Genomic DNA, 17,907 nt, shown 5'->3' with positions numbered 1-17,907 from the left:
TCCTTAACAATCAACTCCAATGTCTTCCCTACCACTGAGGTCAGACTAACTGGCCTATAATTATCTTTCTTCTGCCTCTCTCCCTTCTTGATCAGTGGTGTGAAATTTGCAATTTTCCAATCCTCTGAAACCATTCCAGAATCAAATGATTCTTGAAAGATCACGACTAATGCCTCCACAATCTTCAGCTATCTCTTTCAGAACCCTGGGGTGTAGTCCATCTGGTCCAAGTGATATCTACCTTCAGACCTCTCAGCTTTCTAAGCATTTCTCCCTAGTAACAGAAACTGCATCCACTTGTCAGCCACAGCTGCTTCAGCCTGCAGTTAGAATGCTTCTTTGGGATGTATCTATCCTGCATCTTCAAAATGCTCCCGGAAACTCTAGCCATTGCTGCTTTGCTGTCATCCCTGCCACTGTCCCCTTTTCCAGTCAACTTTAGCCAGTTCATCTTTCATTCCTCCTTTTACTCCACTTTAATAATGATACATAGGACTTTAGTTTCTTCCTCTCAAATTGAAGGATGAATTCTATTAATATTATGATTACTGCCTCCTCAAGGTGCCTTTACCTTAAGCTTCCTAATCAAATCTGGTTCATTACACAGCACCCAATCCAGAATAACTGATCCCCTAGTGGGCTCAATCAGAAGCTGCCCTAAAAAAAAAAAAGCCATCTACAAATTCAAACAACAGGAATTCTGCAGATGCTGGAAATTCAGGCAACACACATAAAAGTTGCTGGTGAACGCAGCAGGCCAGGCAGCATCTCTAGGAAGAGGTGCAGTCGACATTTCAGGCCGAGACCCTTCGTCAGGACTAACTGAAGGAAGCACTTCAATTAGTCCTGACGAAGGGTCTCGGCCTGAAACGTCGACTGCACCTCTTCCTAGAGATGCTGCCTGGCCTGCTGCGTTCACCAGCAACTTTTATGTGTGTTGCATCTACACATTCTGTCTCTTAGGATCCAGCACCTACCTGATTTTCTCTGAGATTCCATACGTACAGAGAAGGGCAGATACACTATGTAACATAGATTTCATATAATGTAGTCAGAGGTCACAGACACTATACAGAGTACATTAAATACGTCAATACAGGCTCCTTACAATACAGCCTGCTATGAGAGTCAAATGAGAAGATTGTTGGGGCCCTGACTTGCAACTTTTTGCAACTTCATTGGCAGTAAATGAGGTGCTAGAAGGCCAGAGGGCAGTAAATGTTTTTACTTTGTTAAAGAAGGACAGCAATGATAAGCCCACAGGCCAGTGAGTATTGCATCAATTGTAGGAAAACTATTGCAAAAATTCCCTATTCTCCTGCCTTCTCCCCGTAACCTTTCACGCTCCGACTTACCAAGAATCTATCAACCTTTGCCTTAAATGCATCCAGTGACCTGTCAGATTCCATACATTATGGTCAAGATGAAAGGACACGCTTCAAATTCCATACAATGTAGACGAGGAGAGGAGCATTATATAAGATTCTATGGAAACAGACTGCAGCAGAGATACTGAACAAATTCCATACTTAGAAGGCTCAATGTACAGATTCTCTTCAATACAGTTCCAGGGTATAAAAGTTTCAGGTGTGCTGGGAGTGGGTTAGTGATCTTAAATGCAGTATTATTTGTTATTTTATTTAGAGATACAATGTGGAATATACCCTTCCTGCCCACCACCCCAACAACCCTCAACAACTCAATCATGGGATGATTTACAATGGCCAATTAACCTATCTAGTAGGTCTTATGACTGTAGGAGGATACCAGAGTACCTGGGGAAAACCCCTGCATTCCATGGGGAGGACGTATAGAGACTCCTTACAGAGGACACCAGAATTGAACTCTGAACCCCAACTCCCCAAGCTGTAATAATGTCGTGCTAACTGCTAAGCTACTGTGGTGCCCCAATTAATTCGGAATTAATTTAGGAGAATAAGATGGCAATATAGAAGGAGAATGTCTTGGAAGGTTCTTCCAATGAGGCATTATCAATGCAACTTTGAAATAAGACCAGGACAATCATTTTGCTTGGGTTACACTGCAGTCCACCCCAACATTCATCAGGACACAGGATCAGATACGTAGACAAATGACAGAAAGGAGAAAGAGAATAAGGATATAGTAGTGGGGGTTTCAGTTCCGCCCAGTACTGACTAGGATTGCCTTTATATAGGGTTTGGACGAGGAGGACTTTGTAAAGTGCACCCAAGGGAGTTTTTGAGACAACACTTAGGAAATGAACTGGACATGCGGTGGAAGTTTCAATGGGGGGGATTTTGGTAAGAATGATCATTATTCTGTAAGTTTCAGGTAATAATCGAGTGGGATGAGGATGATCGAGAATTTAAGGTCCTATATTGAGGGAAGGCTGGTTTCTATAGCATAAGAGAGGACCTGGTGAAATTAGATTGGGAACAGATGCTTGCGGGTAAAACAACAGATTTTTTTTTCCAGAAGAGATACACATAGTTCAGGGCCAACAGGTTCCAGTAAGTGCAAAAGGTAAGGATGACAAGGTCAGGTGTAAAGGACCATAGAGGGTTGATGAGAAAAAAGGAAACATAACTGGTACATGCATCTCAAAATGGAGAATCCTTTAAGTGTAGAAGAGTACTTAAAGATAAAAGGACCAATGAAATACCATTGGCAGACAAGATTGAGAAGAATCCTGAGACGCTTTATGAGTATATTGAAAGCAAATTGTCACTCTTTCCCTGGTTACTATCTGTGGAGCCAAGGAATGTGATCAAAGTTCTGAATAAATATCTGCTGGATATTTACCAAGGAGAAAGACATTGTAGATGGAGACATCAGATCAAGGAAGAGTGATATTCTGGAGCATGTGAGTATTAAGGAGGAGCTGTGAGATGCCCAGAGCCAAATGAGATGTATCTTCAGCTGCTATGAGAGTCAAATGAGAAGATTGTTGGGACCCTGACAGAGATTTTTCCAACTTCATTGGCAATAGATGAGGTGCTAGGAGGCTAGAGGGCAGTAAATATTGTTACTTTGTTAAAGAAGGGCAACAATGATAAGCCCACAGGCCAGTGAGTATTGCATCAATTGCAGGGAAAGTATTGCAAAAAAAAGTTCTAAGAGACCAGATTTATCTACACTGGGAAAGGTAAGGATTGATCAGGATGGCTTTTATTTTGTGGGAAAGAGTTAACTGAGATTATTCCCAAGGACAATGCATTGATGTTTTCCACAGGGATGTCTGGACTTTGACAAGGTTGTGCATTGTACGCAGGTCCATGGGATGTAGGGTAAGTTGGCAGAGTGGATGCAAATATCTCCTAGTGATATGAGACAGAAGGTGAAGATGGAAAGAAGATTTTCTGACTGGAAAGCTGTAAATGTAGGAGATACAATTAGTTGGTTTGTGAATAACATGAATACATGGTGTTGCGCAGTGTGAGGAGGGTTGTCTAAGGCTACAGCTGGATATATTTCAGATGAAAAGTTGGGTAGAACGTTGGCAGATCCAATTTAATTCCAACACAAATATTTTGAGAGGGAAAATGAGGGCAGGAGATATACAGTAAATGCTAGGGCTTTCTGAATCCTGAGGCACACGTCCATAAATCAATGAAAGTAGCTTCACAGGTGGATGGGAAGCTGAAAAACACAATATGAGATGCTTGCCCTCATCAGCTATAGCACAGCATATAAGAGCTGAGACATCATGTTATAAATTCATTGTGTGTCAGGCCACAGCTGGAGTATTGTGTGCAGTTCTAGTCACCACACCATGGGACAGATATGATTGCACTGGAGAGAGTGCAGAGGAGAATTGCAGCATGCCTTGGATGGAATGTCTCAGCTATAAGAAGACACTGGATAAGCTGGGATTGTTTTCCCTGAAGCAGAGACTGAGGGTAGACATAATAGGTACACACAGAATTTTGTGTGTGATTGATAGAGTCAATAGTAAGACTTTTTTTTTCCCAATGGTGGGGGTGTCTAAGGCTGGAAGGCATAGTTTGAAGGTGAGAGGTAGGTGAGTTGGAGGGGATCTGAAGGAGATCTATTTTCAACCAGAGGGTGGTTTAAGTTGCAATCGAAGTGTCAAAGGTGGCATTAGGTAGTCTCACAACATGTAAAGGAACATCTAGACAAACACTTGAAATACCAAGGCCTTTAAGAAAAGGAATCTTTGTGTGAATGCAGGGTCAGTAAAGATGGGTGCTGTGGTCGGCACAGATGTGGTGAATGAAGGGCATGATCCTGTGTTCTTCAATGCCATGGCTTTATATCAAGCTGCAACAGAAACACTTAACAGATTCCCAACAATACAAATGGAACTGAGGCACTATACAGAATTATGACAATACATACCAGGGTCTGAATACTGCATATGTAGATTATATACAGTGCAGACTGGGTGAAGATACTGATTAATTCCATTATAGATATAGTATAAATAGATTGAGTGAGGGTACTACATAGAACATACAACAGTACAGCTCACAAACAGGTCCTTCAACCCACAACGTTGGCCATTTGATTTCTGATTTCCTCCAGGACCTCTCCTGTGACTAGTGAGGACACAAAGATATTGGTCAAGATCTCTTCTCTTGCCTCTATCAATAACCTGGGCTATATCCCATCAGGCCTGTGAGACTTATCCAACTTAACGCTCTTAACCTCAAAATGCTCGAGCATAGCTCAGCACTCATCTCCCTAACGTCCATGTCCTTCTCCTTGGTAAATACTGATGAAAAGTACTCATTAAGGACCTCACCCACATCCTCCACATCCAAGCAAATGTTCCCCCCTTATCCTTGATTAGTCCTACCATCCAATATTTATCCTCTTGCTCTTGATTCATGTATAATTCTTTAGAATTCTCTTTAATCTTACTTGCCAAGGACTTTCTCATCCCCTCCTGGCCTATCTAATTCCCTTGTAGAGTTCTTTTTTGGGTTCTTTATATTCCTCAAGAGCAGTGTTTGTTTCTAGCTTCCGACGCTTTAAACTTTGCCTCTTTCTTGTTGACTTAACATCCAAGGTTCTCTTATCTTGTTATCCTTACTCTTTCTTCTTACTGAAACATACCCGTCCTGTACTCTGTGCAGTTGGTCTTTAAACACTCTCCACATGTTGGATGTGGACGCCCAAGAACAGCTGTTTCCAACTAACTGTCCCTCGTTCCTGCCTAATGCTCTTGTAATTTGCCCTGCTACAATTTAACACTCTCCTGCAAGATCCATGTTTATCCTCATCTGCAGTTTTCTTAAACTTTAAGGACTCGAGGTCGCCGTTCCCCAACTGCTCACCTACTGAAAGGTTGCTCACCTGGCCAGGCTCATTACCCAACAGCAGATCCAGTGCAGCCCCTCCTCTTTTTGGACGATCTACATGTTGATTTAAGAAACACTCCTAGGTGCACCTAACAAATTTTGCCCCATCTAAAGCATTTGAACTCAGAAGGTTCCTGTTTATTTTAGAGAAGTTGAGGTTCCCCATGACAACAACCCTATCCGTTTTACAGCTTTCCCTAATCTGCCTGCATATCTGTTCCTGAATGTGCTGATGGCTATTGGAGGGTCTGTAGTACAATCCCATCAGAGTGATTGCACCCTTCCTATTTTTGAGTCCTAACCGCATCGACTCAGTGGATGAGCCTGCCATCATGTCCACTGAGTGCGGCTGTGATATTAATAGTGCAACCTCCCCCCCCCCCCCCTTACCTCCCTCGCACTCTTTTCTACAACATTGAAACACTGGAACATTGGCATCCGTTCCTCTCCTTCTCTCAACCAAGTCTCTGTTAAAGCTGCAACTCCATAGGTCCCTGTACTGATCTAGGCTCAAAGTTCATCCCCTCTCACTCTCTGTGATCTCTCATTCTGCTGAAAGCATTGATTCTATAAAATACAGACTGAGTGAAGATACCATATAGATTCCATACAATACAGACTGGGGGTGAGGATGCTGTAAAGACTCATGCAATGCAGACTAGCCTTGGGTACTTTATGGGTCAAACAATGCAGATTATTTCTTTGATTTCACACTTTCAGGCCTGTTTTGATCAAATCCAGACAATTTAGAAGACTGATGCTGGTACTAGTTTCAAATACAAGTTACAATTATTCCTATTTACGGGTATTTGAATCACTGTTCACTATAGTGATTGAAATTATGCTGATTTAGTCAGACATAGTGGGTTTGAGTTCTATTTCAAATTGAACATCTAATTTAGTCTGACACCAATTCATCATGAAGCTGTTCTGCAGTGCCACAGGGGCAGTTCTGCTACAACACTGCTCTTTGGGAGGGGCAGTGCTAAGGGAGAGTCTTACTGTGAATGAGGCAGTATTGATGGCGTCATACTGTCAGTGGGGCAGTACTGAGGGGAGGCCATACTGTGCAGCAGTATTGAGGGAGAGTCACAGTGTCAGTGGAGCAGTATTGAGAGAGTAATACTGTGGGGCAGTACTGAGAAAGAGCCATACTGTGTGGGGCAGCATTGTCTGAGAGTCATGCTGTGAGTGGGGCATATCGAGGGAGAGTCATACTGTGAGTGGTGCAATATTGAGAGAGGTTAATACTGTGGGGCAGTATTGAGGGAGTGCAGCATATCAAAGGGAACGTAGCAAGGCAGTACTTCACACTTGGGGAGGAATGGATGATTGTTGCTCTGTCAGTTATAAGTAAAGATCACAGCTACAATCTGTGTTTGTAAAATAACTCATGGCACTATTCTGAGGAAGAACACTTTGAATTCTATTCCTATACATCAAGATAGAGGTGCAGGAGGCTCTTCCTTATTTCTGATTGAACATTCCTGTCTAGGTTATGAAAGTTAAGGACACCAAAGATTCATGGCATTTCACCTTTGTTCCAGGAGGAGCAGGAAGAGGAGGAAGCCATCAACCAGAAACATGCTCTGCAGAAGGCAAAAGAAGTCAGCCCCATGTCTGCCCCAGGGTTCCCCTCTACGGAGTGAGTGGAAGAAACATTAATACACACTTAATAACATAACCCCTCCCTCCCTCCTAATGGTGTGTCTCCATTTTTCTTTCTCTCTCTCTCTCTCCCTCACTTCCCCTGTCTCTCTACCCATCTTCCTCTTCCCAAATCCTCCTCCCATTTCTATTCCCTATCCTCCTCCCATTTCTATTCCCTTTCCCACTGCCCTTCCCTCCAACCTATTTTCATCCCCTTCTCCTCCTGGTTCTATCCACTCCCTGCACACACTGTCACAGTCTTCTAGTAAGCAGTATGTGGGAAGTAGAAAAGTCAAGTAATAAAGGCAATGTTAGGATAGTCATGGTGGATTTCAGTGTGCAGGTGGATTGGAAAGATCAGGTTGGTGTTGGATCCCAAGAGGGGGAATTTGTAGATTGCCTTCCAGATGGCTTTTTCAAGCAGCTGTGGTTGAATGGCAATTCTTTTTTGGGTATTGTGTAATAATTGTCTCAGTATTGCAGAGGAGTAAAGGGAATTGCAGAGGCATGACAGAGGAGCTGGCCAAAGTTGATTGGAAGGGATTGCTAGAAGGGATGATGGCAACATTGCAATGGCTGGAGTTTGTGGAAGCAATTCAGAAGGTGCAGGTTAGATACATGCTAAAAATGAAGGAATATTCAAAAGAGTGGACAAGGCATCTGTGAATGACAAGGGAAATAAAAGACAGCATTAAAGCAAAAGAGAAGACATATAATGTAGCAAAAGTTAGAGGATTGGGAAGCTTTTAAGAAACAACCATAGGCAACTAAAAAAAACCATAAGGAGAGAAAAGATGAATTACGCAGGTTAGCTAGCCAAAAATATCAAAGGGGATACTAAAATAAATATAAAGTGTAAAAGAGAGGCAAGAGCGGATATCAGACGGCTGGAAAATGACGCTGAAGAGGTAGTACTGGGGGGCAAAGAAATGGCGGACGAACAATAAGTATTTTGCATCAGTCCCCACTGTGGAAGACACTAGCAGTATACCAGAAGTTGGAGAGCGTCTGGGGGCAGAAGTGAGGGTAGTTGCTATTACTAAGTAGAATGTGTTTGGAAAGCTGAAAAGTCGTGATGGTAGATAAGTCACCTGGACCAGATTGAGCACACCCAGAGTTCTGAACGAGGTAGCTGAGGAGCTTATGGAGGGATTAGTAATGATCTTTCAAGAATTACTCTTTTCTGGAATGGTTCTGGAGGACTGAAAAATTGCAAATGTCACTGCACTCTTTAAGAAGGGAGGGATGCGGAAGAAAGGAAATTATAGGCCAATTAACCTGTCTTCAGTTGTTGGGAAGATGTTGGAATCCATTGTTAAGGATGAGGACTCTGGGTACTTGGAGGTGCATGATAAAGTAGGCCAAAGTCAGGATGGTTTCCTTATGAGGAAGTTTTGCCTGACAAATCTGTTGGAAATCTTTGAGGAAGTAACAGGCAGTGGATGTTGTTTACTTGGATTTTCAGAAGGTCTTTGACAAGGTGCCACACAGCAGGCTGCTTAGCAAGATAAGAGCCCATGGTAATACAGGAAAAATACTAACATGGATAGAAGATTAGCTGATTGGCCGGAAGCAAAGAGTTGGAAAAGGGGGCCTGTTCTGGTTGGTTGCTTGTGACAAATAGTGTTCCACAGAGGTTGGTATTAGAACTGCTCCTTTTCACATTTTATGTCAATGATTTGGATGAGAGAATTAATGGTTTTCTGGCCAAGCTTGCAGACGATACAAAAATAGGTGGAGGAGCATGTAGCTGAGGAAACAGGGGGTCTGCAGAAGGACTTAGACGGATTGGGAGATTGGGCAAAAAAGTGGCAGATGGAATATAGCATAGGGAATTTATTTGGTCATGCACTTTGGTTGAAGGAATAAAAGTAGGGTCTGTCTTCTAAATGGGAAGAGAATTCAAAGATCAGAGGAGCAAAGGGATTTGGGAGTCCTTGTGCTGGATCCCCTAAAAGTTAACATGCAGGTTGAGCACTACCATGTACTATCCCATACTCTAAGTTCATCACCCTTGTTTCTGATACCTCATGCATTAAGATAGGCATACTTCAACCCATCACACTGATCAAAATGTTGCTCTATCAACTGCTTATCCTTCCTCAAAGTCTCTCTACGTGCAGTGTCTACCTGCACACCAACTGCCCCATTCTCCGACCTGTCATTGTGGTTCCTATCCCCTGCCAATCTAGTCTAAAGGTTCTAGCAAATCTGTCCACGGGGATATTGGTCACCCTCAATTTCAGGTGTAAGCCATCATTTTTGTACAAGTCATACCTTCCCCAGAAGAGATCCCAATAGTCCACAAATCTGAAACTCTGCCCCCTGCACGAATTCCTCAGCCACACATTCATCTATCAAATCATCCTATTCTTACAATCACTGGCATGTGGCACAGGCTGGAATCCAGGGATACTACCATTGAGGTTCTGCTTTTCAGCTTTCTACCCATATTCTTTCTTCAGGACTTTATCCTTTTTCCTATCCATGTCATCGGTACAAATACAGTGGCATGCAAAAGTTTGGGCACCCCTGGTCAAAATTTCTGTTCTGTGAATAGCTAAGCAAGTAAAAGATGAACTGATTTCCAAGAGGCATAAAGTTAAAGATGACACATTTCTTTAATATTTTAAGCAAGAAAACTTTTTAATTTCCATCTTTTACAGTTTCAAAATAACAGAAAAGGAAAAGGGCCTGAAGCAAAAATTTGGGCACCCTGCATGGTCAGTACTTAGTAACACCCTCTTTGGCAAGTATCACAGCTTGTAAACACTTATTGTAGCCATCTAAGAGTCTTTCAATTCTTGTTTGGGGGATTTTCACCCATTCTTCCTTACAAAAGGCTTCTAGTTCTGTGAGATTCTTGAGCCATCTTGCATGCACTGCTCTTTTGAGGTCTATCCACAGGTTCTCGATAATATTTATGTCAGGGGACAGTGAGGACTATGGCAAAACCTTCAGCTTGCACCTCTCGAGGTAGTCCATTGTGGATTTTGAGGTGTGTTTAGGTTCATTATCCTGTCGTAGAAGCCATCCTCTTTTCATCTTCGGCTTTTTTTCTTTTACAGACGGTGTGATGTTTGCTTCCAGAATTTGCTGGTATTTAATTAAATTCATTCTTCCCTCTACCAGTAACTGTTCCCCGTGCCACTGGCTGCAACACAAGCCCAAAGCATGATCGATCCACCCCTATGCTTAACAGTTGGAGAGGTGTTCTTTTCATGAAATTCTCCACCCTTTTTTCTGCAAACATACCTTTGCTCATTGTGGCCAAAAAGTTCTATTCAAAAGGTTCAAAGGGACATCTAAACAAGCCTGATGCATTTTGGAAACAAGTCCTTTGGACTGTTGAAGTTAAAATAGAACTTTTTGGCCATAATGAGCAAAGGTATGTTTGGAGAAAAAAGGGTACAGAATTTCATGAAAAGAATCCCTCTCTAACTGTTAAGCACGGGGGTGGATCGATCAAGCTTTGGGTTTGTGTTGCAGCCAGTGTCATGGGGAGCATTTACTGGTAGAGGGAAGAATGAATTCAATTAAATACCAGCAAATTCTGGAAGCAAGCATCACACCATCTGTAAAAAAGCTGAAGATGAAAAGAGGATGGCTTCTACAACAGGATAATGATCCTAAACACACCTCAAAATCCACAGTGGACTACCTCAAGAGGTGCAAGCTGAAGGTTTTGCCATGGCCCTCACTGTCCCCTGACCTAAACATCATCGAGAATCTGTGGATAGACCTCAAAAGAGCAGTGCATGCAAGACGGCCCAAGAATCTCACAGAACTAGAAGCCTTTTGTAAGGAAGAATGGGCAAAAATTCCCCAAACAAGAATTGAAAGACTCTTAGCTGGCTACAGAAAGCATTTACAAGCTGTGATACTTGCCAAAGGGGGTGTTACTAAGTACTGCCATGCAGGGTGCCCAAACTTTTGCTTTGGGCCCTTTTCCTTTTTTGTTATTTTGAAACCGTAAAAGATGGAAATAAAGTTTTCTTGCTTAAAATATTAAAGAAATGTGTCATCTTTAACTTTATACCTTTTGGAAATCAGTTCATCTTTTACTCACTTAGCTATTCACAGTAACAGAAATTTTGACCAGGTGTGCCCAAACTTTTGCATGCCACTGTATGTACCTTAACTTCTAGCTACTCACCCTCTCCCTTTAGAAAGCTGTGGACCTGATCTGAGACATTCCTGACCTTGTTACCTGGGAGGCAACATACCACCTGGATGTCTCTTTCACATCTGCAGAATCTCCTGTCTCCTCCTGTCTAACTATTGATCCCCCTATCAACACTGAGCTCCTCTTCTGCCCCTTCCCTTCTGAGACTCATGCCAGACACCTGCCTTTGTTGTTCTACCTATATTGTTTCTTTCAACATGTACAACGACCTCTGGCTGTTCACCCTCCTCTTCGAGAATGTTCTGAACTCACTCAGGTACACCATCTTGACCGTGCTTAACCCTGGCACACTGTCCTGGGGTTAGTTCTGCAGCCACAGAATCTCCTATCTTTTCCCTTCATCGTTAAGTCTCTTATCACTATCAGCCTGTCAGACGGCTTTCTTCAGCGTTGGTCATAGAACCTGGCTGCTGCTACTAGCCCCTAAAAGAACAGCCCCTCTCAACAGTATCCAAAGGAGTGAGGGGAATTGTCACTGCCCTTTCTGCATACTCCTCTTACTTCTGGTGGCCACCCATCTATATGACCATATCAGTAAAGTTCGCATTTATGAAGCTCTCAACTTCCTGAATGATCCTGAGTACATCCAACCCCAGCTCCAGTTCCTTGACTCAGTCTGACAAGAGCTGCAGTTGGGTGCACTTCCTATACGAGTAGTCACCAGAGAGATTGTGAGGTTCCTTGACTTCCTATATCTTGCAGGAGGAGCATCTGATCAGAGACCAGCACTAGTAGCCCTTAATGTTGCTGCTTCACCCCCTCCAGTAGCTGTCTATCTTTGCCTTTCCCTCCCCCACCTCATTCCACATGCCCTTTTTTCTTCATTTATCCATCATCCATCTGCCTGCTTCTCTCAGACACCAGCAATATGATGGAGGTTCCAGGTGTTAGGGGTCATGAAGTACGTGAAGTTACTATTTCTAGAGAGATGGTTCTTGGGAAACTGAAAGGTCTGAAGGTAGATAAGTCACCTGGACCAGATAGTGTACACCCGTGGGTTCTGAAAGACAGGGAGGCATTAATCTTCAAAGGGAGGCATTAATAATGATCTTTTAAGAATCACTAGATTCTGGAATGGTTCCAGAATACTGGAAAATCACAAATGTGCCCCACTCTTCAAGAATGGAGAGAGGCAGAAGAAAGGAAACCATAGGCCGATTAATCGGACCTCAGTGGTTGGGAAGATATTGGAGTTGATTATTCAGGACGAAGTCTCACAGTACTTAGAGGCACCTGATAAAGTAGGCCATAGTCAGCATGGTTTCCTCAAGGGATAATCTTGTCTGACAAATCTGTTGGAATTCTTTGAAGAAATAACAAGCAGGATAGACAAAGGAGAATAGATTGATGTTTTGTACTTGGTTTTTCAGAAGACCTTTGACAAAGTGCAACACATGAGGAAGCTGAACAAGTTACAAGCACAAGGTATTACAGGAAAGATTCTAGCATGGATAAAGTAGTGACTGATTAGCAGGAGGCAAAGAGTAAGAATAAAGGGAGCCTTTCCTGACTGGCTGCTGTTAACTACTGGTATTCCACTGGGTTCTGTGTTGGGATCAATTCGTTTTACATTATATGTCAATGATTTGCTTGATGGAGTTGATGGCTTTATTGGAAAGTTTGCAGACGATATGAAGATAGGAGGAGTAAGTAGTTTTGAGGAAGTAGAGAGGCTACAGAAGGACTGACAGATTAGGAGAATGGGCAAAGAAATCGCAGATGGAATATAGTGTTGAGAAGTTTATGGTCATGCACTTTCATAGAAGAAATGAAAGGGTAGACTATTTTCTAATTTGAGAGAAAATACAAAAATTTGAGGCACAAGGGGACTTGGGAGTCCTTGTGCAGAATTCCCAAAAGGTTAATTTGCAGGTTGAGGAAGGCAAATGCGATGTTAGCATTCATTTCAAGAGAATTAGAATATAAAAGCAAGGATGTAATGTTGAGACTTTATAGAGCACTGAGTTTTGGAGTATTGTGAGCAGTTTTGGGTCCCCTTTCTTGAAAGAATATGCTAAAACTGGTGAAGGTTCAAAGGAGGTTCATGAAAATGATTCCAGGATTGAATGGCTTGTTGTATGAAGAGTGTTTGATGGCTCTGGGCCTGTATTTATTAGAATTCAGAAGAGTGAGGGCTGACCTAATTGAAACCTATTGAATGGTGAAAGGCCTTGATAGAGTGGATATGGAGAGGATATTTTCTGTGGTGGGAGAGTCTAAGACCAGAGGACACAGTCTCAGAATAGAATGGAGATGAGGAGGAATTTCTTTAGCCAGAGAGTAGTGAATCTGTGGATTTTTTTGCCACAGGCAGCTGTGGAGGCAAGCCTTTATGTATACTTAAGGCAAGGGTTGATAGATACAGGGCATGAAGGAATAGATGGAGAAGGCAGGAGATTGGGGCTGAGAGGAAAATTGTATCAGCCATGATGAAATGGTGGAGTAGACGCAATAGACCAAATGGCCCAATTCTGCTCCTATATCTTTTGGACTTATGGACAAAGCCCAAAAGGGTGGCCAGTTGGGGTTGGATGGAGGGGGTCACTGTTTGAAAGAAAGCATCAGCTATTTAAGAGTTGTGAGGTGAGATTCTTTTTCTCAGATGTTCATGAATGTTTGGGCCTCTCTTCCTCAAAGGAGAATGGAAGCAGAGTCCTTGAATATTGTGTAACATAGTGGTAAATAGGCTCTTGTTAAGCAAAGAGATGAAAAATCACTGGTGATAATACCAGCAGATACAGAAGCAGAATTAGGTCAATCGGCCCATTGAGTCTGCTACACCATTGAATAATGGCTATTTTTTTATATCTCAACCCCATTTTCCCAGCTTTCCCCCTTAACATTCTCTGTCTTAGGTACATCCAGTGACTTGGCCTGCACAGCTGTCTGTGGCAACAAATTCCACAGATTAATCATGCTCAGGCTGAAAAGAATTCACCTAATCTCAGTGCCTTTATTCCGAGGCTGAATGCTGGACTCTTCTACTTATTGAAATATCTTCTCTATGTCCATTCTAATTAGGACTTACCCTGGCTTTCAACAAGTCCTCCCACTCATTGTTCTGAACTTCATTGAGAGACATCAAATATTCCTCATTCCTTGAATCATTTTTCTGAACCTCCTCTGAACCTTTTTCCAGGGCCAACATGTCTTTCCTTTGATACAGGGCTCAAAATATTCCAAGTATTGTGTGACGATCCTGTGATAGACAGGAATGTGAAGCTAGAATTACATCAGTATGGGCCTCGATCTTATTAAACGTTGAGCAGGCCCCAGAAGCCAATTGTCCTACTCCTGCCCCTAGTTCAGGTGCTATTAGAGGTATAATTTCTCAAATTCTTGATAATTAGTCAACAATTATCATTACTAATGATGTAACAATCAGCACATGACAGCTATCAATACTGTCAAATCATGTTTACATTTACAAAAGTTTTTAGAGAAGGGAAAGAGTACATTAAGTTGGAAGTGTGGCAAATCACGATTAACTTTACATGACAAAATGGTAAGTGAGAAAGGGATTTGTGTGTCCTGGATACAGGAATTTGAGAAAAGAGATTTGAGTCTCTCAAATATGAGAATCTAAGTGGAGATTTTGCATATCCTGGAATGTTAGTGAGAGGTTATGTTATCCCAGATACATGTCTACAACGTGATGGCAACTTTCACACACATGCAATTCTGTCGGGTAGCACAGTGATGCAGCCATGAGTGCTACATCAATCTAGGTTTGATCTTGACTTATGTAGGTTGCACCTTGTGCTGCCATTCCCCCCCACACCACTAAACCTTGCAGTTTTGTAGGCTTAATTATTTTATATTGTTCAAAAGTTTAGGAGAATATAATGGCCAAGTGAGGGAAGTGAGAGAATGGGATTGATGGAATTACTGTAAAACCTGACACAAAATTGATGAGCTCTGCTGTGTATGCCAAGGTGCTACCTGGATTAAATGGTATGAGCCATAAAGGGGGGTTGAATAAACTTGGCACAAAATAATCTGCAGATGCTGGGGTCAAAGTAACACTCACAACACGCTGGAGGAACTCACCAGGTCGGGCAGCATCCGTGAAAAAGATCGGTCGACGTTTCGGGCCAGAAGTCCTGACGAAGGGTTCCGGCCTGAAACGTCGCCCGATCTTTTCCACGGATGCTGCCCGACCTGCTGAGTTCCTCCAGCGTGTTGTGAGTGTTGCTTTGAATAAACTTAGGTTGTTTTCTCTCAGGCACTGGAGGCTGAAGGGAATTGATAAAAGTTTATAAAATTATGAAAGTCATAGTTAGAGAGACGGCCAGGATCTTTTTCCCAGGGTAAATACCATATTTAAGGTGAAAGGAGATGAATAGGGCAAGTTTTTAATATGCAGAAGTGATGATTACCTGGACAGACTGCTGGGGTGATTGTGGCAGCAGACGATGGTGGCATTTGGGAGGCTATTAGATGAATACACAGGAAATGGAGGGATATGGATCATGTACAGGCAGAAGGCATAGTTTATTTGGCAATATGCTTGGCACTGTCATGGTGGGCCAAAGGGACAATTCCTGTGCTGTTCTGTTGTGTGTTCGTAAAGTAAGTCTGAGGAAATGATGTGAGTTCACAACTAGAAAACAAAGACTAAGAACGAACATGAGATGTGAGATGTGAGGGGAGGTATGGAGATCCCTTGCATTGTGTCATTTGTGCTGTGTGTATACTGTACAGTTATTCATTGCCCTTATTGCCTTTCGTGCATCTTCCAGGAGGGAATTCCGGAGGCACAAGCACATGTCTATATGGGAGGCCAGAACCAGTCAGCTGAGGCGACGGATGCAGATGAGCAGCCGTGAGGCTCTCTTTGCCGAAGCACTGCAGGGGCTGGAGGGCAGCAGGTACCGGAGGCATCGTTCCAGGATCTTCGAAGGCGAAAGTCTCTGGCGGCTGGGTGACCTGCAGGCCAGGGACACCGATCAGCTGGGAGAGGGCGGCAAGCGAGAAACCTTCAAAAGTCGGTCACTCCGCAATAACTGGCAGCCAGCAGAGCCAAGCAAGGAAGACGCCTCGATAAAAGTGAATGGAGATCAGGACCACCGGCAGGGCCGAGCTCTCAGCCGCAGCATTGAGGCTAGGCAGAGCTTCAGAATGGCTGAACCTGTCAGGGCCAAGAGGAGGTACAGGTCTCTCTATAAGGAAGCAAAACTAGGGCTGGAGGAGAGCGCCGAGACCACTCTCAGCCACCGGGCCAGCAAAAGCAAGGAGGAGGGGCTACTGCAGCGACTTCCTGAGGAGCAGGAGAGCAGCCAGTCCACCCATGGCCCCGAGGGGAAAGATGCTCAACAGCCAATGAAGGCATTCTCTTGGCAAGGGAAGCCACACACAAGGTTGGCAATGCCTGAAAGAGATTTTACATTCGTGTCTTCCAGGACCACTTGTCAAATTGTCAAGCGGTAGCTGACAGGCCCACAGTGTGCCACACTTCCCGAACTAGTCTATCCAAGTTTGAACAGGGACAGCATGATGCCTCATTTTCTTCCCATTTCCCTCTCCTTCCTTCTTTCTATTTCCCTCCATCATCACCTTCTTTTCCCTACATCCTCTCCCTCCTCCCACTGCCTACCCCTCATTCCCTTTACTCTCCTTTAATCCTTCTTCCTCCTTGCACTCCTCCTGTCTTCCTACTACCTTCTTTTCCCTACGTCCTCTCCCTCCTCGAACTGCCTACCCCCATTCCCTTTACTCTCCCTCAATCCTTCTTCCTCCTTGCACTCCTCCTGTCTTCCTACTACCTTCTTTTCCTCCTCCTCCTCCCCATCTCACTCTTTTAGAGGGCATAGATTTTAGGTGATAGAGGATTTAAAAACAACTTGAGGGGTAATTTTTTCCTCCCAGAGGGTGGTGGGTATATGGAATGAACTGCCAGAAAAATGGCTGAAGCAGGTACAATAACAACACTTGGACAGTACATGAAGAGGAAAGGCTTAGAGCAGGAGTTCCTAGCCTTTTTTTAATGTCATACACCAATATCTTTAAGCAAGGGATTGGTGGGCCCCAGGCTGGAATCCCCTGGTTTAGAGGGATATGGGCTAAATGCAGGCAAATGGGACGAGCACTATTTCAGGCAGACATCACGATTGACATGGATGAGCTGGGCCAAAGAGTCTGTTTCCAAGCTGTATAACTCTGTGGCCCCTGGTCAGAGGATGATGATCTGGGGCAATTTCTGTGGTCTGACACCAGTCAGGTCCCAGGGGTGCAGGACTAGAGAATTCTAATCTGTTTAAATCTGTTTTTATGCTTACTGTCTGCACCAGCCGATTTTAATGATCAACCCACCTTCCCCTCTCACCACTGGTTCCCGACTGCTCACCAGTTATAAAGTACTCTGTCGTGTCCTTATGACGTCCGACATGGATAAATGCACTTCTGCCTGAGGTGGATCCATTTGTCACCAACTTTGCGATTCTCTCTATCCAGTAATCATTTAATTATTCCCTTTCTATGCCACTCACTTTGGTGCCATTAGCATACTTGGATACTTGGCTTGCACTTCCATTACCTCCAGCAGGCGGAAGTGAAGTCAGGCTCCATTTCACATTCAGCCCTTCTTAAGGAACCAGATGGCTGTGAGAGTTACATCTGCAAGGCCCCGTTGTCTCCTGTTAATGGTAAAATATCAACATGAAATAGTACAGTACATAATGAATAGCATGTGTACTCACCCACAAGAACTAACGTCTTCTAATGATATCTGTCAATAAGTTTATTCTTATTGTAAACACAATAAAT

General features: G+C 43.3%; 1 protein-coding gene across 1 annotated transcript in view; it reads left to right on the top strand.

The window, feature by feature from the left end:
- LOC140206151 (probable voltage-dependent R-type calcium channel subunit alpha-1E) overlaps positions 1 to 17,907 on the top strand; it is a 632,362-nt gene that overhangs the window by 425,991 nt on the left and 188,464 nt on the right. The window contains exons 19-20 of the mRNA XM_072274389.1: positions 6,854 to 6,951; positions 15,885 to 16,502. Coding sequence (XP_072130490.1) covers positions 6,854 to 6,951; positions 15,885 to 16,502 — 716 coding nt within the window. The remainder of the gene's footprint in view (positions 1 to 6,853; positions 6,952 to 15,884; positions 16,503 to 17,907) is intronic.

Source organism: Mobula birostris, chromosome 12, assembly GCF_030028105.1.
Source record: "Mobula birostris isolate sMobBir1 chromosome 12, sMobBir1.hap1, whole genome shotgun sequence".
NCBI lineage: Eukaryota > Metazoa > Chordata > Chondrichthyes > Myliobatiformes > Myliobatidae > Mobula > Mobula birostris.
This window is presented reverse-complemented; position numbering and strand designations above follow the sequence as displayed.